Raw genomic sequence first — 26239 nt, forward strand, 5'->3', positions numbered from 1 at the left:
TTAATGTCTACAGGCTATGACTCTTCTGGAAATAAAGTGTTGGTACTCAGGGATGGCTGAGCAGGCTACAGACCAGTGAGGGGACAGCATCTCTGGGATTCTGCTACGCATGCATGTGTGTGTGTCCTCTCGCCAGGTTCCTGGAAACAGGGAGGCTGTCTACGTCTCCCCAGCTCATCTCCCCCTCTGTCTCTGCTACCCTCAGCTTTCTGGGAAACACAATCTCGCCCGAGAACCAGTAGTTTCACAGCACCTGCAGGAGATTCTCCGTGGCAGAACACGGGCCAACATGGATACTCAAGAACATGGCTCCCTGTGGGGCATCCGAGTCTTGGGTGGGCTTCTTCCTTACTTCTTCGCACCTGCTTTCCCTCTGCCCGGAACCCTCTACCACCAGATCTCTGTGCAGCTTCCCATCGCTTAGGAAGAGCCTGGTTCAAGTGACACTTTCCCCGGGAGCCTCCCCTGTCCCCCTCCTATCTGCCACCACCCCTACTTTAGCCTCCCTCTCGTATCATTGTCTGTGTTCCTCTTGCACATGTCAGTATCTCCACGTCCAATCCGTGAGCCCGTCTGCCTGTCTCTGTCAAATGTCAGCTCCATGAGGCAGGGCCTGGCCTTATCCTTGGAGAGCCTAGACCTGGGCCTGACCCAGAATGGGTGCTCGGTCAGTGTTTGGGTATGAAGGGATGATTCCTCACTTCTGACAGGCCTGATACAGCCCAGCCCTGCTGGGCCTGGCATCAGCAGAATGCACCTGGACGGGGGAGGGAGGGCGGGGCGGGGGTGTCCTTCCTTGAAGCCTCCCTCTGACTTGCAGGCTGCTCCAAGGGAGGGGACCAGCCCCATGTGGCTCCACCCACCTGACCTCTTCCCATCCCCCAGCCCCTCTGCCCAAAAGGACATGCCCTGTCCCCAGAATCAGGCTTCCTGCGGAGCTTTCCAGAAAACTAAAGCTAGGGCAGGGCCAAGGCCCTGGATGGGGAAGGTGGGGGGCTGCCATAGCCCAATTCCCAGTGGCATCCCAGGGTCCCAGGATGACAGCCAAGGCTGGAAGCTTCCCCTGCCCGCCCAGTCAGCCCCAGCAGGAGACCTACATGCGGATCTGGGTGTTTTTCAGAGTGCAGTTCAGATCCTCCAGGGTCTCCTCCATCTCCTGGGTGTTCTGGATGAGTGACAGGTTCTGCTCCTCTAGCTTCGTGAAGATGTCCAGGAGCTGCTGGGGCTCCGTGAAGTATAGGTCCAGCTCCTGCAACCAGAGCCATGCATGTGGGCTGGCCGGTCGGTGCAGGGGGACCGGATTCCGCAGCCCCACCCGGAGCGTGGCCACTGACCTCCCCGTCGCTGCCTGAGTCCTCAGTCATAGTGGTGGTAGAGTCTGATCTGCAGAGAGATGCAGGGTCAGGACAGCAGTGACCTGGTGCACAGAGATGGTGGTCATCTTCTCCCGCCCCAGCGGTGAAGCCATCTGGAGTCACCAGGGCACCTCCCTGCTCCCTATGTCCTCGTCCCCTCCTTCACCCCGCCAGCTGACCAGGCAGGGGCACTGGCCCTCCTCTTGGCCCCACAATGGTCACTCAGCAGCCAGGGGACTGTTTCAAATTCAGTTAGTTCATGTCACTTCAGACAGAATAAAACTCAGCCCCCTCCTTGGAACCTGCTGCCCAGGGCCCCTGCTGCCCCCCTCGCCTCCTTCTCCTCCTGAAGTTCCCCTGCTCCTGCCTTACCCGCCCTCTTTCTGTCTCTCTGGGTGCTGACCTACCTCAGGGCCTTTGCACCCACTGCCACTGCTAGGGTTGCCCCTCATTGACCATTCGTCTTCTTCTTCTTTTTTTAATGTTTATTTATTTATTATTATTATTTAAAATTTTATTTTATTCTTTTTTTACGTTTTTTCATTTTTGAGACAGAGACAGAGCATGAACGGGGGAACGTCAAAGAGAGAGGGAGACACAGAATCTGAAACAGGCTCCAGGCTCTGAGCTGTCAGCCCAGAGCCCGACGCAGGGCTCAGACTCATGGACCACGAGATCATGACCTGAGCCGAAGTTGGATGCCCAACCCACTGAGCCACCCAGGTGCTCCTTTAATGTTTATTTTTGAGAGAGAGAGAGAGAGAGAGAGCGAAAAGAGTAGGGACAGAGATAGAGATACAGAATCCAGCCTCTGAGCTGTCAGCACAGAACCTGACGCAGGGCTCACACTCATGAGCTGTGAAATCATGACCTGAGCTGAGGTCGGATGCTTAACCAACTGAACCACCCAGGCACCCCTACCTTCAAGGAGCCACCTTCAGGGCCTTTTCTGCCCACCTCCCCTATCTAGATATGGCCTTGGCACTTGTCCTTGATGGTCCCACTGGGCTATCCTGTGACACTCGCAGCACCTCTGATGGACCCTGAGCACCCCACAGGGGCGGGGGCTCTCCCAGACCCTCGGAGGTACTGGAAAAATCGTGGGCTTTGAGCACTCAGCGTGGGCCTTGGAAGGCCCTGCTGGATGGGACCCAACCTCAAATGACTTCCAAACCTGCTCTCATTGCCCCTCCTGGCCTGCTTCGGCCTGGGCCCCTGCCCTCAACGCACAGGTTCTGCTGGCTGAGAAGCAGGTGGGGCAGGCTTCTAGCCTGAGGAGCCTGGGCTCCACCCCTAGGAACCTGGGCTGAGGCTCATGTGACTCCAGGCTCTGACCCACCTGACATGGGGAGGTGATAAGTGCAGGGCTCTGTGGGAGCCCTGAGGGGGAACCCTGGAGGGCTTCTCAGAGGAAGGGCCACAGGAACAACCAAATCACTCACCAGGCCTGTAGCTCACACCAAACACATTGATGTTCCTCTGGCAAATGAGGAATATGGGGCTTTGAGAACTAGCCACCTGCCCCATGTCACCTGCAGGGCACTGCTGGCCCATAAGGTGCCTGAGAATCTGCCTCCAGATGGATGTAGTCTGGGGGGTAGGCTGGACTTTAGCTCCCACTTGCCCTCTCAGTTGAGTGCCTTCTGCAGCCCACAACCTGCTCAACTGTACTCAGTGACCCTGGTCACATGGCTAATAGATGGAGGGACCCAGAATAGTGTGATCCTAGACCTCTAGTCTGAGGGACTGCCCCAACATGGGGCCTGGATGGTGGGAGCTCCAGGGCTGAGGGCAGTCCCGGTAGAGGAAGCATGCAGAGCTAAATCCCCCGGAGCCTCTGTTCAACACCGAACTGTAAACAACAGCTCCCACCGGCCGGGGTTGCAGGGATAAAAGTGAACCCGAGGCATGTGCCTGGCCCACTAACGGTGGCCAGTCTTCTTCACAAGGCAGGACCGTGACACATCAAGATGAAAGTGAGCTTGGAAACCGGTAGCACTCAGGTCCCCTTCCTGCCTGAGAAGCATCAGCTGGGGGATATGGGAGGTTGCGTAGTGAGAACAAACATGTAAGGGGGGTCATCCGCATAGGGGCGTGGCCCTCAGGAGCAGGTAGCGGACGGAAGCATGGGAGAGGGTTGCCAGGCTGTCGTAGAGGAGGAAGGACAGAGGCTGGTACACCTAAGGGATGAGAGATACAAAGGAGAGGGGTGGGGAGGCTGAGCCCCTGGGGCCACCTCCATACTGTTTTCCAGAGTGACTGCACCAGTTTGCATTCCCACCAGCCGTGCAAAAGGGTTCCTCTTTCTCCGCATCCTCGCCAACATGTGTTGTTGCCCGAGTTGTTAATGTTAGCCATTCTGACAGGTGTGAGGTGGTATTGCATTTAAAAACTACCATTTCTGCGGCGCCTGGGTGGCGCAGTCGGTTAAGCGTCCGACTTCAGCCAGGTCACGATCTCGCGGTCCGTGAGTTTGAGCCCCGCGTCAGGCTCTGGGCTGATGGCTCGGAGCCTGGAGCCTGTTTCCGATTCTGTGTCTCCCTCTCTCTCTGCCCCTCCCCCGTTCATGCTCTGTCTCTCTCTGTCCCCCCCCCAAAAAAAACAACAAAAAAAACCTACCATTTCTGGGAATGCAGTATGGAGGTTCCTCAAAAAATGAAAAATGGAACTACCCTACGACCCAGCAATGGCACTCCTAGGTATTTATCCACAGGGTACAGGTGTGCTGTTTTGAAGGGGCACATGCACCCCAATGTTTATAGCAGCACTATCAACAAGAGCCAAAGTATGGAAAGAGCCCAAATGCCCATCCACGGATGAATGGATAAAGAAGATGTGGTTATACAGATACAATGGAGTATTACTCGGCAATCAAAAAGAATGAAATCTCGCCATCTGCAACTACGTGGATGGAACTGGAGGGTATTAGGCTAAGCAAAATTAGTCAGAGAAAGACAAAAATCATAGGACTTCACTCATATGAGGACTTTGAGAGACAAAACAGATGAACATAAGGGAAAGGAAGCAAAAATAATATAAAAACAGGGAAGGGGACAAAACATAAGAGACTCATAAATACGGAGAACAAACAGAGGGTTACTGGAGGGGATGTGGGAGGGGGGATGGGCTAAATGGATAAGGGGCATTAAGGAATCTACTCCTGAAATCATTGTTGCACCATATGCTAATTTGGATGTAAATTAAAAAAAATAAAATAAAATAAAAAAACTACCATTTCAGTGACCTCATCTCCTGATCTGTCTGTCGAGACAGTCTCTTTTATTTTTTAAACGTTTATTTATTTTGAGAGAGAGAGAGGCCGAGAGAGAGCACAGGGGAGAGGCAGAGAAAGAGGGAGACAGAGAATCCCAAGCAGTTTCCGCACGGTAGGTGCGGACTCAATCCCAGGACTGTGAGATCACGACCTAAGTCCAGATCAAGAGTCGGATGCTCAACCGACTGAACCACCCAGGCATCCCAAGACACTCTATTATGAAATAACCATGCCAGAATACCGAGAATGGAAGGGACCTACGATAGCCGGATCTGAACAGGACGTGGCAGGGCAGCCGGAACTCTCTTGCCTGTTGGCTGGAGCGTATAATGTAGCAGCCATGGCAGGTCTTTGGCAGAAGCCGCTAAAGCTAAGCATCTCGCCTCGTGAACCAGCACTCCCACTCTTGTTTCCAACAAAAATACTCATGCAAAGAGTACTCCAACATAAAAGTACTGGAATGTTTGCAGCAGCTCTAATCAAAATAGCCAAGAATTGGGAACAACCCAAAAGGCCACCAATCGTAGAGGACCTGGAGAGTGGGGCTTCGTGCAGTGGGGCACTAGGCGGCGACCGCCAACAACGCCTGCTTCTGCGCACGATCACGCAGGCATGCAGCAGAGACAAGCCAGGCCCAGAGAGCATTTTATGTAAAAACCCAGACTCTGGCTTCTCTTAAAAGGCTCTGACGCTCCCTGCACCCACTTGCCTGCCTGCATCCGTTTATATTTGACTGTCTCGTTTTAGCACCCAAGTGGGCCACCCCAGACAGAAGGTTACCAAATCGGACAGAAATAAAACGGTTTAGAAAACACCTCGATCTTGGGGCTTGAGTCAGACTATACACCCTTCAAGCTGGGAACAGCCCCCTGGTCACAGTCTCACCCTTCCCGGAGAGGCTGGGCTTGTCCTAGGCACCCCTGGCCTGGAGCCACTTGGGAGCAGTCCCCAGCGGGCCCCAGCCACTACCCCAGCCTCCTTGCCCTACCCCAGACCCACTCACCCTTTGGCGTTCAGCCCGCTATACACACTGGCCTGGCTTCTATGCTGGAGGTTCAGGGTGTTGGACGGGATCTGCCCCAGCTGCGCCACCTGCAGGAACTTCCAGAACTTCTTTGGGCCCTGCCCCTCTGGAGGAAACAGAGGGATGGCTTTCACATGCCCCAGCCCGGGGCAGGGCCCCTCCAGCTTGCGCCAGCCACGTACCTCTGGAGCCTGTCTTGCCCTTGGTCCCTGGTCCTACAGGAAACAAGGGAGGGGTTTCGGATGGCTTCCACTGGAGCAAGGCCTTCAGCAATACTGCTTGAGGGCACAGGGCTCCCTGGGGCCCTCCCAACAGTTTCAGAAAGGGCCCCCACAGTTTCAGGGCCCCCCCACAGTTTTAGGGCCCATGCAGTTTCAGAAAGACCTACAAGGGAGGAAAGCCCCTTGGGTCTGAGTTAGAGATGGCCCTGTCTTCCCTGAGGGAATGTGTGGGCCCTAAGGGGCAGCTGCTGCCCCTGGCTGGGGCTTTACCGGCACTGAAGGGGCCCAGCCTGTGGCCTGGACACCTCCAAGGCCACTGCCAGCAGGGCACGGGTCTGGGTGGACCCAGGGAACTACCTTCTTTCCTGTTACCTTTGTCCCGGATCGTGGAGTGTAAAGTGTTCTCTATGGGGGGCTCAGTGACCTCCTTGGCCTTTTTGAGAGCCAAACGCTTCTCCTCCCTCTCTTCCAACCACTCCTTGGGCGACAGCTTGTACAGGAAGTCCTTGTAGGCCTTGTAATGCTGCAAAGTGTCTTCAAATTTGGAGATCTCGCTGGATTGGGGAGGGGGAGGGGAGGTCAGCTTCCTCCTCGTGGGGAGACCCCTCCAGAGGGAACTGCCTCTGCAGCCTGGGTAAGCCCAGAGTGCTCCTGGCTCTCCTGGGGACAGGTGTGCCTGGGAGAGGACACCGGCCTGCTGGGGACCGACGTGGGTCACACCTCCACAGGTATAACCCTCTGTGACTTTGGACTTGCAGCTTACCCTGGGGACCCTGGTCTCCAAGTGAGCCTGCCTCCTGGTGCTGTGGCCTTGGGAAAGTCACTGGATCTCTCTTGGCCCCTGTCACCTCCTCTGTAAAATGTGCAGCTGCTTCCCGCAGGGCTTTGAGTCCCTGAACCACTTAGGTTTGAGAGGCAAAGCCACGAGATCTGCCCTGCGTGGGGGCTTCTTTTGGCTGGGGGCGAATGACAGAGGGAAGTGGCGGCAGGCCAACCTCAGTGGCTTGCCCTCCGCGCTCACCTTTTGATGTTCATGATCTGGGTGGTCAGGTCCCGGATTTCCAAGATCTTCTCCACCTTTGCTTTGGTCTCCTTCTCAGCCCTGGAGGTGGGGATGAGGATGGGGGCAGGGGGCCAGTCGCAAAACTGTTAAAGGGGGCATATACACCGCCCTGGGGCGGGGCGGTGGGTTGGGGGAGCTGCCAGGGTCAGGTGGTGGGGGGAGGGGATGGGGGGCAGGCGGGCTGCAGGCTAGCGTGGGTGCAGGTGCTCAGGCCCCACGAGCACTGGGGGGCCCTCCGTGTGGGCTCACGCTTTCAGGGCCTGCACCGAGCTCCGATCATTCTCCCGGAGGAACTCCTCAAACAGGGCGGCGTCATTCTCCAGGGACCTTTCTGCCCGCTCCAGCTCTGCCTCCTCCTTGGTCACCAGCAGCTCCAGCCGCTGGATCTCCTGCTGCTTCATGTCCAGGGCATACTGAGGGCCACCAGAGTGGGAGTCACACCCCTCACTGGGACAGCCCCCCGCCCGCCCCCCCCCCCCCCAGCACAGCTGGGCCAACCTGGATGCGGAACATCTGGCGCTTCTGGTTGATGTAGTTGTTCAGGTTATCAGATTCCATCTTCTTTTCTGCAAAGAGAGGAGAGGGGCGGGGTGGGCAGGGTGAGAGAGACCCAGACCGGCCGGGATACCTCTCCAGGCACCTGCTCTGCTGTGAGGCCCAGGTTGTTACGGGGACTCTGGGAGACTGGGCTCCGTCTCTAGCAACAGGAGAGGAGGCTCTGTGGATATATCACACTCTCCACTGCTGGAGATCGGGCCAGGTGGGAAGTCCTTTCCTGAGTCTGGCCTGAGCCTCTCCTGCCGTAGTACTCTTTTCACCTGGAGTGAGACTCTGGCCAGCCCTGCCCAGGAAGTTTCACCCAGCTGCACCTAATAATGAAAGACCTATTGGGCCAGGAACTGCAAAGGGATGGGGAGAGAAAAACAGGGCAGCATGATCTCTATTTGGGGTGCTCTAAGACCCCAGGATCCAGTTTAGATAGTAGCTACGATGAGGGAGCATAAGGCAAGCTGATAGGCCGCAAACACCCCCCCCCCCCCCCCCCGGCCCAGGCGGCCCAAGAACAAAGGAAAGGGGAAAAACAAATGGTTAACTGATAGAGCATCACAGTCCTTCGGGACCTAAGTCTCCATTACCCCTCCATAGCGATGTGGGAAACAAAGGCAGAAGGAAATGGCAGAACTAAATTTCCTTGTAACCTGCCGCCCATTGACAGATACTTGAGGCGGGCAGAGTAAGTTTCTCCAGGAGCTGTCTTACTGCTACTGCTTTGCTAGAGGTAAAAACAACCTTAGCTCGACATTAGCTATGCCTCCAGTATCCTGTGAGTCTTCTTTAGCTCATGAAAATCTCACTGGAAACTTCCGCTGGCCTCTACCTCCCCCAGTGTCTCCTCATGGTCCCCGGGCAGCTCTTCCTGCCCACAGGTCCAGTCCCCGTGCTTCAAGAAAATCACCCTTTTGCACCAAAGACGTCTTCAAGAACTCTTTCTTGGCCTTTGGTTCTGGGCCGCACGGGCCCCACTATCACCCCCAAAACCCTCATCAGCTAGGTCTACACACCAGGCGGGAAGCCAGTGGGAGAAAGTTAAGGTGGGCCCCTGTAAGACCTTCTGGAGCATAAGCAGAGAGCAAAGGGCCACAGGATCCTCTTTCCCTGGTCTTTCTGGAGAGGAAAGCCCAGAGACGTCCTGACTTTGGAGAGACCAGGAGCCAAGGAAAGGACAGCAGAGCCATGTGACTCTCTGCCTCATCTCTTAAACCCTCTCGGTTCCAGAAGACCCTAGTGTGGTGTAGGAGTGGTGTTTCAAGCCTAGAAGCCTGGCAGAGACCCAGCTGGGCCTCTGCCTCCCTGGCCCATCTTGTGGGAAGGCTCTTCCCTCAAGGAGACCCAGGTCCTCACTGCAAGTCAAATCTGGGATACCGACAGGTCTGGTGCCTAAACCTGCTGGGTCCAGTCTTCCCACTGAGACCAGCTTCCTCTCCCAGATCTTGGAATGGAGGGTAGAGACCAAAAGGAAAAAAGTGCAGTTCTGTGTCTCTTCATGCAGAGCTCGGCACACATAATGTCAAAGTGAGCTCAGGGGCTTTGTTCCCCCATATAACAAGCCACTGGGTCAGGGGGTAGAGGCTGGGGGGTCTCGGATTAATATTCACATTCAGTACACCAGTTGGGTTCCAGGACTCTATCATCTGGGCTGGTAGAGTATTAATGCTGGGTCATAAAATTAATAACAGCTCTCTCTCTCTCTCTCTCTCTCACACACACACACACACACACACAGGACTTCCGTGTAGCATCTAAAGACGCTGAATCCCACAACCCACGAGGTCGCCACTGTCATCAGACCGGAGAGGAAACTGCCGTGCAGAGGAGGTGAACACCTGGCCCAGGATGGCGAGGGCATTCAGTGTTGAAGCTGACATCTGAACCCAGGGAACCTGGTTCCAGACTGATGCTCTTTCCCTCCACCATATTAAGGGACTATATTTTATATGGGCGCAATCTGCCTTCACGTGCACGGGAACCTTCCGAATGCAAGCAACGTTGGGATTCAAAGGCTTTTAGATTGGCAGTCCGGCTGGAATCCATCCCTGTGATGGAGGGAGGCGGGGTCAGACACAGAAACGACCCTCCTTCCCCACTGCACCGGAGCCCTGCCTCTCCGAGCACGTGAACAGCACTGCGCGCGCCCCGAGGTCAAGACCCGACGCTGGGGAAGGGGGCCACCTTTGGTCATGGAGAGCTTCCACGCCGTGTCGTCGTGGAAGGCGCGCAGCCGCTCCGCCTCGGCGCGCACCTCCTGGTCCTGCATCTCGTCCTCCAGCTGCAGCTCGCGACGCAGGCTGGTGTGCTTGGCCAACACTTTGGACGCGTAGGTCATCTTTTGGTGCATCCGCAGCGTCTTCTTCTGCTCCCGCTCCTGTTGGGCGGGTCAGCCGGGGTCGGGCGGGGCCGGCCACCACTTCCACCCCCTCCCCCACCGCGCCTGGGACCAGCGTCCTCCCATCGGCGGCGACGCCTTGTCCCTGGGTCGCACAGCCTTGAGGGGACGCGCATGCGGCGCGGGAGGTGAAGGGGGAATTGCCCGGGGGGCGCACTTGGGTCAGGGTGGGGGTGCACTTGGCGGGGCTAAGCATTGCTGCGCGCAGAGGGGGCTGCGGAGCTGTGTGCCTGGGAAAACGCTCCTGGGGGCTCTGAGCACAGCTCCCGGGGTGAGAGGGCAGTGGGGCTGAGAGCGGGGGTTAAGGGCGAGGTGGGGGTGGGGTTGCCAGATTAAGTACAGGATGCCGAGCCAGGTTTGCATTCCAGGTCAGTAGTGCAGGGACATACTCACTAAGCGATGGTTCCTCCTGAAATTCATTCACACTATTCTCATATTCTCAAATTGTGATTTGCTAAATCGGACACACCGAAGGTTCCGGGAAGCTGGATCTTGTGAGTTTCCAAAAGAAACTCGAAATCCCGAGTTTGGTCTGCAAGCTCGGTAGTCAGAGCTGGCAGCGGTGGGCAGGTCGCCGGGGATCTGCTCCTCTCCACCCAGCCTGGCCTCCAACCTGCCCCAGCGTTGCTCCCGTCCCTGAGCCCTCAGCTTGGGGGGACCCCAGGATGGCGTGGGGATGGGGGCTTTTCTTCCCTGAGGACCAGTGTAGGCCAAAGGCCCCTCAGGGGAGCCCATCCCTTCCTGCAGCCCAAGCCCTGGGGTTTCTCCACATCCTTCCATGGCCCAGGCACCTCAGCCTGCAGGATCAGACAGGCCTGCACAAATCCTCTTCTCTTCATCTGTCCTTTCCCCAGGGCTGCCAGGTGCAGCAATGAATGCAGCGTCTTTAGAAAGCTGCTTAGGGAAACCACATCTGTGGTGGGACCCAGCCGGAGACCCCTAGATTGGACCTCCGTGTAGCAAAGCTGGGGAAATATCACCTAGATTCCCAGTGGCAGAGGGTCTGCACTTAGAAGAAACTGGGCAGCTGCTTGGGGTCAATGTGACATTGGGGGGGCTCTGCTGGGGTGCGGGATTGAGGGGGGAGGGCTGTGCTGGGGGGGGACGGGTGCCATGTTTGGGGGGTTTAGGAAGAAGGCAGAAGCGACCGTGGAATCAGGGCCAGGCTGGGAAGAGATAATCCTGCCCTGGAGGAAGGTCTCTAAGTCCGTCAGAGAAAGTTGTGTGTGTTTCTGCTGTATTTGCCCACTTGGAGGCCTCGCAGAAGTGTGTGCTGCTTGGTGTGGCTTTGTGGGAGTGTCTCCTTCCAGGGCATGAGTGGGTGCACAGCATGGCAGCAGGATGGGGAAAACACTGATGGTGGCCCCCACAGAGCTTCTAGGCAGTTGGTGGGGCAGGGAGGTCTGAGTAGGGGCTGGAAAACGTGCATTTCCTTTTGTGTCTTCGGTTGGGGTCTCGGCCGGAGCCAGTTCTCCGAGGAATCTCAGATACTGAGCCATGAGTTGAAGTAGACAGAGTCAGCCCGGGAGGGCTGGTCATAGGCATGTGCCTGAGACCATGTCCCAGAAACCTGGCCCATGCTGAGCACTTCTCAGTGAAGATGCCCGCTGGTGAGTCCTCCCTGAGCCTGGCTGCAGTGACGCTTGCTCGCTCCAGCCATGCCACGGCAGGTGGGAGTGGGCAAGTGGGCTCTTGGGTGGGGAGGCAAGACAGACTATGCTGGGGTGCAGACAAGGCGTGGGCCGGTGGAGGGGGGTCCGGGGCTAGCTCAGGGACTCCCAGGTGCTGCTGAGGGCCATGCATATGTGTATGTGTGTGTGCGCACGCGCATACACGCACAGGTGCATGTTTGTGTGTGGATTTGGCCTCCAAGAATTCCCACGAGAGGGATTGTGCAAGGCTGGAGCAGTTGGAGGTGCGGGTCTCCTGGGAGAGGCGAGAGGGGGCCTGAGGTCTGAGACGGGCCTTGAAGGACAGGGAGTGTCAGGAGGGTGGCATCTCATGCAAGGGACAGCAGAAAGACCTGGTAGCTGAAGCACGGTGGCCACAGCAGCTTCCAACAGCCCACTCTGACAAGGCCCAGGAAGAGTGGCGATGAAGCTGGGTAAGACAGTGGGACAGGTCAGAGATTGGAGAGCTCATCAGGGTTTCGAGTTGATTTTTTAAAAATAGCGAGGGGCACCTGGGTGGCTCAGTCGGTTAAGCATCCAACTTCAGCTCAGGTCATGATATCACGGCTCATGGGTTCGAGCCCTGTGTGGGGCTCTGTGCTGACAACCCAGAGCCTGGAGACTGCTTGGGATTCTGTGTCTCCCTCTCTCTCTGCCCCTCCCTCCCTCACCCTCTCTCTCTCAAGTATCAATAAACATTTTTTAAAAATAGTGAACCATTGACTATTCTAGAGTGAGAGAGTGACCTGAGGAAAGTACTCTTCTGAGAAGGGCAATCTGGGTCTGCGTGCATGAGGGAGGGAAGAGTTGCAGGCAGGCCTCAGTCCTGGATACTCACTAGGCGAGACTTATTCCGCTCCTGATCTCTGAGCAAGAAGAAATCCACGTCTCCAGACATGTGGAAAGGATTAGCCGCATGGTCAGGAACAATCTCGGGCACTGGGGAGGGAGATATCTCATTGGAGAGATGAGCCAGCTCTTCCAAACAGGTGGTCTGTGCCTCTGGAGTCCTGGTGCCCTCCCAACCCAGCATGAGGAGCTTCCTTGAAAGCGTGAGCAGGTGTCGAATGTTCTCTTGGATCCAGCTGTGCCTGAAATCCAACCCTGGACCTTCTGACTGCAGAAACTCACCTGTCAGGTTTAACCTAGGTGGGCTTGGGCTTCTGTCCCTGACATCTGAAAGAGGCCTGGTAAACACAGCTCCTACCCCCCGCCCCCGGTCTCAGACATGTGGCCCTCTGTCCCCTCTCATTTAAAGTCCCAGGAACCCCCATTCTGCAGAGGGGAAAAGCAGGAGTGGGGAAGTGATGGGGCCAGATGGTCACGGAGGCCCAGTGACTCCAGAGCAGAGGCACCTGCCTACGGAGGACAGTGAGTGCTGTAGGGCAATGCCCTGTCCGCAGGATTCTCCACAAGCCCCCCAGGGGGAGGCTGAGTTTGGGGGCGAGTGACGGCAAAACACCTGAGGCCTGGGGAGGCAGGGCAGGACTTGGAGAGATGGGAGCTGCCAAGGACCCTAATTTTGCTGCTCTTCCCACCCCTTTGGGTACGGGTTAGGTTCCCACTGCTCAGCTCAGCAGGGATCAGGGAGGACAGAACCCAGAAGCACCAAACTAAGGTCTTAAAAATATGGTTGCTTTCTCCCGCATCCTCCATTTGGAGGACACAGCATTCGTTGTAAAACAAACTAAAGCATTCTTGGAAGCTAAAGAGTATAATAACAAAATAATTCCTCCACTTCAAAACAATCGCTGGTAATATTTCTGGGGGTATTTTCTTCTAGTACATGCTAACACCTATTTTTAATAATTTCATATCTTCTTTTATTTTTAAAAAAAAATTTTTTTTCAACGTTTTTTATTTATTTTTGGGACAGAGACAGAGCATGAATGGGGGAGGGGCAGAGAGAGAGGGAGACACAGAATCGGAAACAGGCTCCAGGCTCTGAGCCATCAGCCCAGAGCCCGACTCGGGGCTCGAACTCACAGACCGCGAGATCGTGACCTGGCTGAAGTCGGACGCTTCACCGACTGCGCCACCCAGGCGCCCCAAAAAACACTTGACCAGGGCGCCTGGGTGGCTCAGTCGGTGAAGCGTCCGACTTCGGCTCAGGTCATGATCTCATGGTTCATGAGTTTGAGCCCCGCATCGGGCTCTGTGCTGACAGCTCAGAGCCTGGAGCCTGCTTCGGATTCTGTGTCTCTGTCTCTTTCTGCCCCTGCCCCACTCATGCTCTGTCTCTCTCTCAAAAGTAAATAAACACTTTAAAAAATTAATAAAATAAAAAAATCTTTAAGAAAATAAATAACTAAAAACACTTTACCTTCAGCAGCTGCCTGTGAAATTACTAATTCTTTGTGGACCTGTAGGCAAATGTAAAAGGCTGCGGTAACGCGTGATTTCATCAGGACCCGTTGCCGGGACATGTGCAGCAGCCCGGGAGCCGCCTCGGACACCCCGCGGCACACACCCATGTGCCCCCACGGACTGGGTCTTTGCAACTGATTTCGGGAAGGGAGAACAGAGGCCAGGGGCTGTGAGCATTTCCAGACTTCGAAGTCTGATGCTGGCCTGCCTTTCCTTTCTGTCTTATTTCACACCCTCACCAGCAGAAAGGGGATGCTGTGAAGGGGGGATTTGAAGTTCTAAGAGACTCAAAATACCGCCGCACAAGAGTCCTACTTGTCAACTAGGAAGAGTGGAGAAACTGACAGACTCCACCCTGCTCAGGCCATCGGAGGGAACCAGGGCAGCAGCCAGAGGGGTGGGCCGTTTCTGGCCAGTGCAACCCCAGCATGTCACCCCGGTGGTCCGCCAGGACCCTTCACCCACACCTGTCCCGTGGAGGTGTCAGGAAAGCCCCGAGTCCACAACATCTTTGTACTATTCTTTCAACTTTTCAACCGGTCAAAATAGTTTGAAAACGAGTGAGAAGAATAAAGAAAGATTATCCACTCCTGGGCCCAGCCGGGAGGAGGAAGCAGGCAGTCCGTTCTCAGCTGGGCTTCTGGAGAGGGGAGCCCGTGGGAGGGGGGCGCCCAAGATAGGGAGAGGTCACGTGGGTAGTGGTCACACGGGTGGTGGATGGGAGGAGAAGGGACCGGGCTTGTGCAGGTTTGGTTTGGAGTCGTGCACTCTTGTCCCACGCCTAATCACAACTTTCTTTTACATCCTTTGATTCCGACACAGGGGTTCCAGAAGAGACCGCCCAAGGGCCTCTATGTGTCAGGCGGCAGGGGAGGTGGGGGGGAGGTGGCGGGGGGAGGAGGTCGGGGGACATGGTGCCCTGGGCACGTGGCTCGCCTCCCTCACCAGGCCATTCCCCCCCCCCCCCGCCCCACCAGAAAAGGCATAAGTTTAGAAATTGCACACAGCTCCGGACAAGAAGGGGGGAGCCTGGCAGACAGAGAGTGTTGGAACTGGGGAGGCAGCGGGTCTGGGGTTAAGTGGGGAAGTATGGCCCACTGGGCTGGGCTGTGGGAGGAGGATGTGCAGGAAGTGATGGCTCTGGGTGCAGCAATGGTGCTGCACAGCTAACCCCCTCCTCACATCCTCATGCCTGTCTCTCTCACTCCCTGCATCTGCCCAGCAGCCCCGGGCAGAGGCATCTCCCTAAATTCAGAAGAGTGAGGACTGAGCCAGAGTCGGAGTCTTTATGTCCCCAAACTGGCCGGTAGCACGCCTGGGCTGCATGTCCCGTGTCTCCATCGAAAAGATTAATTACGATAGTTAGCAAGCACTGAGCACTTAACTGTGGGCCAGACCAAGGACTATACCTGACTTGATTTTCATAGCAATCCTATGAGTTGGGAATTCTTGTTACTCCCACTGAGGAAACTGAGGCACGGAGAGGGAAGCGGCTCACCCGAGGCCACAGAGCTAGAAGTAGCTATGTGGGGACGGGCTTCCAAAAACAGAAATTGCATTTGCAGTCCTGCAAGTAGGGAATGTTTCCGAACGGCTAATGGTTAATGTATTAATGTGAAGATGAGCCCACGATCAAGGATGGCAGTCATTTGGAGCAGATCATTCCAGAAAGGCAAAGTCGGTTTGACATTTAGAAACCAATCAATGTAGTAACCCCAATAACAGAATGGGGGAGAAAATTATATGATCTTTTCAAGAAATGCAGTAAAAGTATTTGATACAGTTCGAAACTGATTTTTAATGAGAGTCTTAGCAACATAGGAATAGAAGGAGACTTCCCTGGTCTGATAAGAGGAAGTGTGGTGAGCTGAGTAATGGCCCCCCAAAGATGTCCATGGCCTACATCCCAGACCTGTGACTAGGCTCCCTTATATGGTAAAGGGGACTTTGCGGATGGGATGAAGCTAAGGACCTTGAGATGCGAGATGGTCCTGGATTTGCAGATGGGTCTGATGCAATCACGAGGGTCCTTCTAACAGGAGGCAGGAAGGCCAGCAGCATGAGGAGGAGGTGTGACAATGGAAGCAGAGGTTGGAATGATGTCACTGAGACCGGAGGACACTGTGCTGCTGGAGTTGGAAATGGAGGAAGGAGCCAGGAGCCAAGGACACAGGCGCCTCTAAGCTGGAAAAGGCAAGGAAGCAGATTCTCCCCTGGAGCCTCTGGAAGGAACGCAGCCCCATGGACACTTTGATTCTAGTTTTCTAAGTTTCATTTTGGACTCTGACCTCCAGAATTGTAAGATAATTTATCTGTGTTGCTCTAAGCCACTGAGTTTGTGGTAATTTGCTATAGCAGCAACACGAAATGAGTACAGGAATCTACAAGAAACCTCTAGGCAAAATATTGCGTGCTTCCCCCGCCCCCCATGATCAGGAACAAGGCACGGATGCCGTCTTTGCACTTCTACTCAGGGTTGTAGTTAAGCAAGAAAAAGAAATAAAAAGTATAAGCTTGGAAAGGAAGGACGAATAATGTCATCTCAAGGTGATGTGATTGTAGAGGAGAAAATCCAAAGAATCTGCAAACAAAATGGTTACAACTAGATTAGAGATGATTTATAGGTCTGATTGTAAAGTGAAAACAAAACTTGTATAAAATGCAGTATCTTCATGGCCTTGGGGGTCAGCAGAGAGCTTTAAAACAGTTCATAAAACATACCAATGATAAGAAAATGATTGGGAAAGTGAACTCCACTAAAATTAGGAACTTTTGTTCATTAAACATGCACCACTAAGAAGGGAAAAAGCAATCTGCCAAGTGAGGGAAGGTATTTGCATATTTAGAACTGGTGAAAGACTTGTTTCCAGAATATGTAAAGAGTTCCTAGAAATCATTAAAATGAAAAGACAACCCAGCAGAAAAGTGGGCAGAGTCAGGAACAGGCACTTCACAGCAGAGTCATCAGTGAACATATGAAAAGGTAATCACTCTCATGGATCACAGGGAATATGAGATACTAATCCATATCCAAAGGGCCAGGTAATAGCAAAAGTATTGACAACGTGCCAGGTGTTGGAAAGGATGTGGAGCATTTGGATTGCTCACACCTATTATTGGTGGGACTGTGAATTGGAGCAAGTGTTCTGGAAAACTGCTCAGCACTATCTACTAAGGTTAAACATCCTGCCAGCAATTCCACTCCTTCCTCATTTCCAGGAGAAATAAGCGTTTATGTCCTCTAAATGGCATGCACAGCAATGTTTACTGCAATATTGCTCAGAATATCAAAAACCCAGAAACAACCCAAATGTTCATCCATCCCGGAAAGAATACTGTCGGCATATGCACACAACAGAATACACACAGCAACAACCAAGAAGGGACTCTTGTGACTGGCATTTCACAGGTGTGATGTTGCGTGAAAGAGGCCAGGACCGAAAGAGCACGGAGTGTGACTGCACTTATATGAGGTTCGAGAATGGATAGAATGATTCTGGGGTGACAGCAGAGCCCTGCTGTCTCTGGGGGAAAGGGAACTTCCGGGAAGATGCAAATGTTCTAGATGGCGAATGAGACGGAAGCTACAAATGTGTATACATTTACTGAAATTTGTCAAATTGTATACCTATGATTTGTGCATTTCACCTAATTATACCTTAGCGAAGGGACCAAACCAATCACACCAAACCCGGATGCCTCACCCTTAATGTGGTGATCAGTTCAGGCACAGGGGTCCATGGTCAGAAGAAGCTGTCGGGTGAATAGTTGATGGGAATGTGGCAGAGGGCCAGGCGGTCACCACCAGACCCCACCGAGCGTGGCAATACCACGAGTGGCGGGCAGCTAGACGCACGGGCTTCTTGTGAGAGGTGGTAGGAAGCATTCTTGTGGACAAAATGGAACATCTTATCAAGCACGTAAGGTTAAAATGTACAATTAAAGGAAAGATGAGGAACAGAGAAACAGTTTCTAGAACAATGACCTGGTAGCAAACAGATACATACAGAACAGGGGTCGTTCTACAGGTAATTAACGCCATGTCTCAGTAAGTCAAGACGCAGAAAATGAAAGGACGTGGGGGAGGGGCTCTGCTAGATTGTAAAGAGAGAGAAGATGATCAGATCTCATTTGAATCAATTAGAACAAATCTTCTTTTTTTTTTAACGTTTTATTTATTTTTGAGACAGAGAGAGACAGAGCATGAACGGGGGAGGGGCAGAGAGAGGGGGAGACACAGAATCGGAAGCAGGCTCCAGGCTCTGAGCCATCAGCCCAGAGCCCGATGCGGGACTCGAACTCACGGACCACGAGATCGTGACCTGAGCCGAAGTCGGACGCTCAACCGACTGAGCCACCCAGGCGCCCCTAGAACGAATCTTCTATAGGAAGACATATCTGAGATAATTGGGTAACTTGACTATGGTTTTGCAAAGAAAAAGCCCTATTTTTTAAAAATGTACGTTGTGGGATATAATGATGCAAGGACATGCCTGGATTTGACTTTTTAATGTTTATTTTTGAGAGAATGATAGAGTGTGAGTGGAGGAGGGGCAGAGAGAGAGGGAGACACAGAATCTGAAGCAAGTTCCAGGCTCTGAGCTGTCAGCACAGAGCCCGACATGAGGCTTGAACTCACGAACTGGGAGATCATGACCTGAGCCAAAGTCAGACGCCTAACTGAGCCACCCAGGTGCCCTACCTGGATTTAAATTTAAAGTATGCTTGCCAAGTATGGAAGCAACCCAGTTGTCCATGGATAAATGAATGGATAAAGAAGATGTGATACACACACACACACACACACACGTGCACACACAGGAATATTAGCCATAAAAATGAATGAAATCTTGTCATTTGCGACAACGTGGATGGAGCTAGAGAGTATTATGCTAAGCAATGTTAAGTCTCTCAAGGAAAGACAAATACAATGTGATTTCACTTGTGGAATTTACAACATAAAACAAATGAACAAAGGCAGAAAAAGAGACAAACCAAGAAACAGACACTTCACCATAGAGAACCAAACTGATGGTCACCAGAGGGAGGGAGGGCCGTGGGGTGATGGGAGAAACAGGTGTTGGGGAATAAAGCATACAGCTATCATGGTGGGTACTGAGTAACATTCAATCACTATATTGTCCACCTGAAACTATTCTAGTTGTAGGTTAACTATATTGGAATTAAAACTTTAAGAATTAAAATTAAAAAATGTTCTGGCAAAGATGAAAAACAAAAAAAGAGAAAGATAGATGAAACAAATGTGGCTAAATCTTCTGTACTGGTGATGGGCACCTGAGTTCACAGGACCTTAGTCTCTATTCCTGGACAGGTTTCGGTTTTCAGAATTAAAAGAAAGAGGAAACCAGGCGGGTGGGGGGGGGGGGCAGGGGAATGAGAGGTAGGAGCTCAGCCTGTGAGAGGTAGGCTCAGGGAGCGTGCTCCCATCTGCCCCCTTCTGTGGAAGGATCAGACTGGCCTGCAAACCTGGGGGGCGGCACAGGAGGCCAGGGGGATGGAACAGCACTGCAGAGGCTCAGAGGAAGCAGTACAAGCAGCCAGCTGCCTACCCTTCTTCCTCTTAACAAGGGGAAGTTGCCTAGTTGAAAAGTTACATGGCTCAGCCTCCCTTTCAGATACTGATGGCCACGGGACAAATTTTAGACAATGGAACGTAGGCAGAAATTGTTGTGTGGGTCCTCTGGGAAGGGTATTTTTCCAAGGAGGACTGAGCTGGCTGGGAGGCTGTTTTGCTCCTCCCTTGACCCTTTCCCCATGTCTGAAATCAGATGTGATGGCTGAGGCTGCAGCAGCTATTTTGTGACCACATGATAACTTTGCAGTTGAAACCCTAAGGCTAAAATTGGCTTGAAGGCAGAAAGACTTGGGACCTGGTCACCGGGACAGTTTCGTAGAACTGCTGTTTGTGGGGCCTCCTGGAGCTCTGGACTGCCTCCCACATTTCCCTTTACTGGAGGAAAAATAAATCCTACTTTGTTTACATTACTATTATTTTGGGTCTTGGTAACCCATTGGAAGCAGAAGACTTTCCTTTTGCCACTGGTGTTGGAGACAGGCCTACGGAGGGAGATGTCTGACTCTCACCCACGCAGACTTCAGCTCCCAACTTGAGGGCTCCCTTTACCTGTGTTCCTGCGTTTTTCCTTTTTTTCTTCAATGACTGAAGTAGAACTATTGTCCGTGGACTCCAGGATGTTCTCTGCGGGGAGACGAAAGCAAAGGCCACAGCAAATGACTCATTGGCTCTTGAAGCCATGAACACAGCAGGAGGCTGGGAGAGACTCCAGTGCCCTTGCCTGCCTGCTGAGCTCCCCCCCCCAACAAGTCACCCAGCTTCCCTGAGCCTCAGTTTCCACATCTGAGAGGATTGTACGGACTTTGCTGGCAAGCTGTGATAACTGTGCACAAAAATGGCCCGTGTGCACACATGCCTGACACACACAACACGTTTTGTGCTTTTCTCTTCAGCATCCTTCCATTTGCCCCGTGAGAGGCGCGCAGGGCCCGTTTATGGGGAGGTCACAGACCCAGGCCCTCTGCTTCAGGGCCCTGCCTGTGCCTTTGCCATGAGCCTCCCGGGGCTTCCCTCAGGACCGCAGCGGAAGATTGGGGGAAACCCATGTCCTTGATGCCCACAGGGATGGAGGCATTTGGCCTGGTAGGTCCTCTTACCCCAACTCAGAAATTATCTGTAGCTTGGAGATTCCAGTCTATGCCAGCTTGGGAGGGCAGCCAGCTGCTGGAAGATAGGGAGGGGGCTTTCAGGGAGCCTGGGGATGTGCTCAGGTGGGCAGCCGGTCATTTTGGACCAGCTTGGGGGAGGAGACTTGGGATGACACCGGGAAGGTAGGGCTTGTGAGGTGAGGGACGTATACCAAGGGCAGACCCCAAGCAGCTGGGTGATGGGCTGTGGAAAGAGTGAGGAGGAAAGCTGTCCTGTGGCCCTGGCAGGCGGGTCAAGGGCATGGGGCTGACAACTCAGATGCCTGCAGGTCAAACTGCATATATAATGGTGAGCAGAGGGGAGGCAATAGGGAGCGGTGAGGTGTGTGGAGAATTCAGGAGCACAGACTGCTGGGTGCATATTCTCCATCTTGCTGACTGTATGGTTCAATTGCCAGGTAGCAACATTTAATTAACTAGATCACAAAAGTCAGCAGATACTGCTATTATTTAAATAGATTAAGACCCAAGCCAAACAGGGGCGCCTGGGTGGCTCAGTCGGTTAAGCGTCCGACTTCGACTCAGGTCATGATCTCGCGGTCCATGAGTTCGAGCCCCGCGTCGGGCTCTGTGCTGACAGCTCAGAGCCTGGAGCCTGTTTCAGATTCTGTGTCTCTCTCTCTCTGACCCTTCCCCGTTCATGCTCTGTCTCTCTGTGTCTCAAAAATAAATAAACGTTAAAACCCAAGCCAAACAAACCAAAACTCTAATGAAAATCAACTTTTGTCTTAATTAAAAGAGCAATGCACAGGCATGGCAAAAAGGGTTAACGATGTGGTTTGCTGTGTTACGATGACCACTGAAATGACATGTTGATACAACGAAAAATCCTCACCCACAGCCCTCCCTACCAAATGGATCTTTGTTTCTCTAACCAGAGGTATTTTTGCATACGCGTGCTTAGATGTCCCCTTACTTTTTCACTGCAAAATCATCTGCTTTCATGCTACACCATGGATGAACCTTGAGGACACTGTGCTGAGTGACAGAAGCCAGTCACACAAGGACAAACACTGTATGAGCCAACTTACATGAGGTCCCCAGAGCAGTCAAACTCCTACGGACAGAAACCAGGACGGAGGGTGCCAGCCACTGGGGGAGGGGGTGGGGTGGGGAGTTAGTGTTCAATGGAGACAGAATTTCAGTTTTACAAGATGAAAAAGTTCTGGGTTTGGATGGTGGTGACGGTTACCCACCAGTGCGAAGGTACTTACAATGCCACTGGTCTGTATACTTAAAAATGCTCAAAGGAGTAAATTTTGTTATGGATCATTTCCCATCATTTTTAAAAAGTTAGAAAAAAAAGAATAGAGGAACGGTTCAGTCGGTCAAGTGTCTGACTCTTGATTTTGGCTCAGGTCATGATCCAAGGGTCATGAGATCGAGCCCTGCATCGGGCTCTGTGCTGAGTGTAGAGCCTACTTAGGATTCTCTCTCTCTCTCTCTCTCTCTCTCTCTCTCTCTTTCTCTCGCTCTCTCTCTCTCTACCCTTCTTCCCTTCTTGCATTCTCTCTCTCTCTCTCTCTCTCTCTCTCTCTCTCTCTCAGAAACAGTATATCTGCTCATGCACAAATCTCCTTGCTCCATGGTCAGGTGCCCCTTAGTCAGGACCCTGAGGCTATTTCTAATCTCATGCAATTTCCAAACTTGCACAATCCTTGCTCTCTATCACCAGCTTGAGCTGGACTGTTTCCCACACACCTGGAATTTGTCAGTCTGAGAGGCAATAAACTCATCTCGATTTTAATGTGCACTTTGCACTTCTTGATCTCAGAAAAGATTGTGTATCTTTTCAGATGCTGATTATCCTGGCTTCTCTCTGTTAGTATCCTTTGCTCATTTTTAAATTGGGATGTGGTGGTTTTTAAATGATCTTGAGCACTTCTACCTATTAGAGGACACTAGCTCCTTTGTTCGTCGGAGCTGCTGACAGTATGTTTGCTCCCGCTGATACGACTATTACCTTTGGACTGTCTCTCATGCATTTGCCTTACAGGACATTTTAATGTTTACTCAGTGCAATGCTTTGGCATTCTGTATCTTGCTTAGAGAGGCATTCTGCATCTGAAGGTTAAGTACATGTAAAAAGTTCCTGTTTTCTTCTAGTACTTTAACAGGATGCTTTTTTTTTTTTTTAATTAAAAAGCTTTAAAAATGGAAGCCTACTTTTAGAAAAATTCTCCGGGAGAGGTGAGCTGGCTGCAACATGTCCTCATAGAAAGTGATAACATGCCCCCTCCCCGCCCCCAGCAGGGGGAGACGGGGGGTGGGTGGTGGGTGCCTCCTGCCTCCAGTAGCACCTGTGTGATGGTGGGTGGGGGGGGAGATGCTGGCTCCCTGGGGAAGCCACCTGTTGACCTGCTCCTTTTCCAGCAGCCAGCTGTCTCTCTGCCTCTACTCCCCTGAGACACCTTCTCTGCACTCCGGCTACAAGAGGGATGGGCCAGCACTGTGGGACCCAGCCTCATCCCTCCTTCACTCTGGGACTTACTCGGTATCTCCCCTGCACACCGCCGAGCCTGTCCTCCGCACTACCAGGACCTTCTGCTCCCCACAGAAGACGGCTGGGGGCTTAGATGAGGGTGGGAGTCAGTGGCAGGACAGGGCGGGAGTAGGCATGGATGCAGTGCTTTCCAGAAGAGCCCGGTGGGGGCGGGGGGTGCTTGGTGCCTGACTGGGTGTGGGCATGGGAGAGAAGGGAGCCCCGGGGATAACTCCATCCCTTAGGCAAGAACGCCCTTGCATCAGGTGCTGTTTGCTGAGGTGGCAGAGAAGGGAAGGAGGGATCTGGGGTGGCGGGGGTGGGGATCAGGAGGCCTGGAGCTCAGGCAGGGTGCTGGGTTCAGGTCCCCGTGGCAACCGCCAAACAGGGGCTCTGAAGAGGCCAGTTGATGGACGCCTGGGGACTAGGGGAAGAGAGGACGGAAATGTGGGTGTCCCTGGTGAACAGATGGAAACTGAGGCTGTGGTCGTGGCTGAGAGAGAGGACGGCCCAGGACACAGCCCCAGGAACCCCGATGGTGGAGGAGCTTGGCAAGGAGGCCAATGGAGCAGATAGACAGGCCAGAGAGGACCAGAGCCCAGGGAGGAGGGCCGGAGAAGGAGTGAGTGGAGGGGAGGTGCCCTTGGAGAGGCCTCAGCCACACCCCAGAGCGAGATGGGCAGGGTGGAGTGATGGGGCAGAAGCCAGGATCCCACAGGGTTAGGGAGGGGATGCCAGTAGACACGGTAGGTTTGGCCAGCTCTCAAGGGGTGGCTGTGAATGAGGGGGAGGTGCACAGTCAGAAAGGGGCCACACAGCTGGGGAAGGGCCACCACCAGATTCCCCACAGGACACAGAAGGTCCACTCAAGGGGAGGTATTTGAGAGGCGGGGAAAACCAAGAGGAGTAATTCGGTGCTTTTAACAGCAGGGGCCTTGCCCACCCCTGGGTGTGAGAAGGCAAAGGAGAGACACATGCCAGAGCCCAAAGAGGTGGCTGCATGGAGTCTTGACCATACCTGGCAGCCTGGCAGACCATTTAAGACACAATTTGGAAAAATGATCACGTGCTCATATCCTCTGTGGTGGCTGCCACCTACCATAGCCCCCAGCATCCCTGGGCTCCTGGCACTCATGCCCTGCCATGACCCCTCCAGCCGTGGAAGCGACAGTGGGTGACTTTTGGAGCGAGGTCAGAGACGACATTGTGGTCCTGCCTTGCTCTCTCTGGGATCACCTGCTCTGGAAGTGTCAGCCCCAGCCAACGGCCATGTGACTGAGCCTGCTGGGAGCCCATGCCGCGGCCCCAGCCTCACCTTCAGATGACCGCAAAGGAGATGCCCTGGGCCAGAACCCCAAGCCAAGCCCCTTGTGAGTTCCTGACCCACGGAAACTGAGCTAACGCATGTTTACTATTGTTTTAAGCCACCAAGTTTTGGGGGGAATTTGTTACACAGCAGTAGAGAACCAGCACACTCTTCAGTGGCTTATAGGACTGTAGGGGTCACCTTCCTTCATAAGATGGGGAACTCCTTGAGGATAGGTGCATTAACTGTGGCTTGTCCTTTCTATATCTGACGCTCTAATATCTGGATCTTACTGACCCTGCAGGGACTGTCCCTGCCTCTCCACCCTGGGGTTGGCCAATCCCTAGAGAGAGTTAAGGAGTTGTCCAAGAGTACAAACTAACTAATCCGGAGCTCACACACCCACCTCCCACCTCTGCTATGATGTTCTCATACCCAGGGCCACTGGCCCCTGCTCCAATCACCCAAGGCCAGGTACCAGACATCTCAAGACAGCACTATGCCCCGAGTCCTGAAATTACTCAATCCAGTCAACCCTAAGCCCATATACCCTGCCTCACCCGTTCCTTCCCATGGAAATCACAACAGAGGCTCCTGCCCACAGTTGCCCTGCTCCCTCTGCTTTTGACCCAGCCCGGTCCTTCCCTGTGTGGCCCTGCTTCCTGTTTCTAGGGATCTGTGAGGATAACAAACTACCTCTCCCATGGCAGCCACCCTCTCATCTGTTGGCCTTATCAGACCTGAGTAGTAATGCAACCTACATTGTATTTTTTTTAATTTTTTAATTTGTGTGTCAATTTTAATATCTATATGTGGATTTACATTTCCATAGTTCTTTTTTGTTACGTTGATATAGCTACATGGCATATTTATGATTGCTTTTGTTCTCTTTTTAAAAAATTTTTTTTAATGTTTATTTTTGAGAGAGAGAGACAGACAGACAGAATGTGAGTGGAGGAGGGGCAGAGAGAGAGAGGGAGACACAGAATCCGAAGCAGGCTCCAGGCTCTGAGCTGATGTGGGGCTCGAACCCACGAACCTCGAGATCACGACCAGAGCCCAAGTTGGACACTTAACTGACTGAGCCACCCAGGAGCCCCTCTTTTTTTTTTCTTTTTAGTTAGCATACAGTGTTATATTAGTTTTGGGTGTACAATACAGTGATTCAACAATTCTATACATCACCCCGTGCTCATGATGACAAGTGCTCTCCAGAGTCCCTATCACCTATTTCACCCATCCCCCACACCCCTCCCAGCCTCTTCATCCAGTTCTGCCCTGGAAACTGCAAGTGTCCATCTAGACTCTAGAGTTCCAAATTGGGATTCTGATAGCTCCTGCCAGCTCAGAAGTTGTTTTGGTGGAGAGAGACGGATTCCTGGATCTTCCTACTCTTAATATTTCCCATGACGTCACCCCAAGCATAGAGATTTTACTCTTTTAGATGCCCTTGTGAATGGAGTTGCTTTCTTAATTTCCACTTTGGATGGCTTGGTGCTGGCGTGTAGGAACACAAATAGTTTTGGTGTTTTGATCTTGTACCCTGCAACCTGGCTGAATTCATTTACTTGCAGGAGCAGCTTTCTGGTGCATTCCTTGGGATTATCTTTATATATAGGAGTAGTTTCCCGTCTTCCTTTACAGAGGGGGCGCCTGGCTGGCTCGGGCAGTGGAGCATGTGACTCTTGATCTGGGGGTTGTAAGTTGGAGCCCCACACTGGGTGGGGAGTTCACTTAAAAACAAAATCTTTTTTTTTATGCTTATTTATTTTTGAGAGAGAGAGAGAGA

At 53.0% G+C, this 26239-nt stretch overlaps 1 protein-coding gene across 1 annotated transcript in view; it reads right to left on the minus strand.

The window, feature by feature from the left end:
* The window catches only part of CFAP100 (cilia and flagella associated protein 100), a 52782-nt gene that overhangs the window by 21423 nt on the left and 5120 nt on the right, over positions 1–26239 (minus strand). The window contains exons 3-13 of the mRNA XM_043588311.1: positions 20064–20138; positions 12390–12490; positions 9668–9860; positions 7436–7503; positions 7187–7350; positions 6896–6976; positions 6247–6428; positions 5836–5868; positions 5633–5759; positions 1335–1383; positions 1098–1249 (exon numbers count right to left, since the gene is read on the minus strand). Coding sequence (XP_043444246.1) covers positions 1098–1249; positions 1335–1383; positions 5633–5759; positions 5836–5868; positions 6247–6428; positions 6896–6976; positions 7187–7350; positions 7436–7503; positions 9668–9860; positions 12390–12490; positions 20064–20138 — 1225 coding nt within the window. The remainder of the gene's footprint in view (positions 1–1097; positions 1250–1334; positions 1384–5632; positions 5760–5835; positions 5869–6246; positions 6429–6895; positions 6977–7186; positions 7351–7435; positions 7504–9667; positions 9861–12389; positions 12491–20063; positions 20139–26239) is intronic.

The sequence above is a fragment of the Prionailurus bengalensis genome, chromosome A2 (assembly GCF_016509475.1).
Source record: "Prionailurus bengalensis isolate Pbe53 chromosome A2, Fcat_Pben_1.1_paternal_pri, whole genome shotgun sequence".
In the NCBI taxonomy this organism is placed as follows: Eukaryota; Metazoa; Chordata; class Mammalia; order Carnivora; family Felidae; genus Prionailurus; species Prionailurus bengalensis.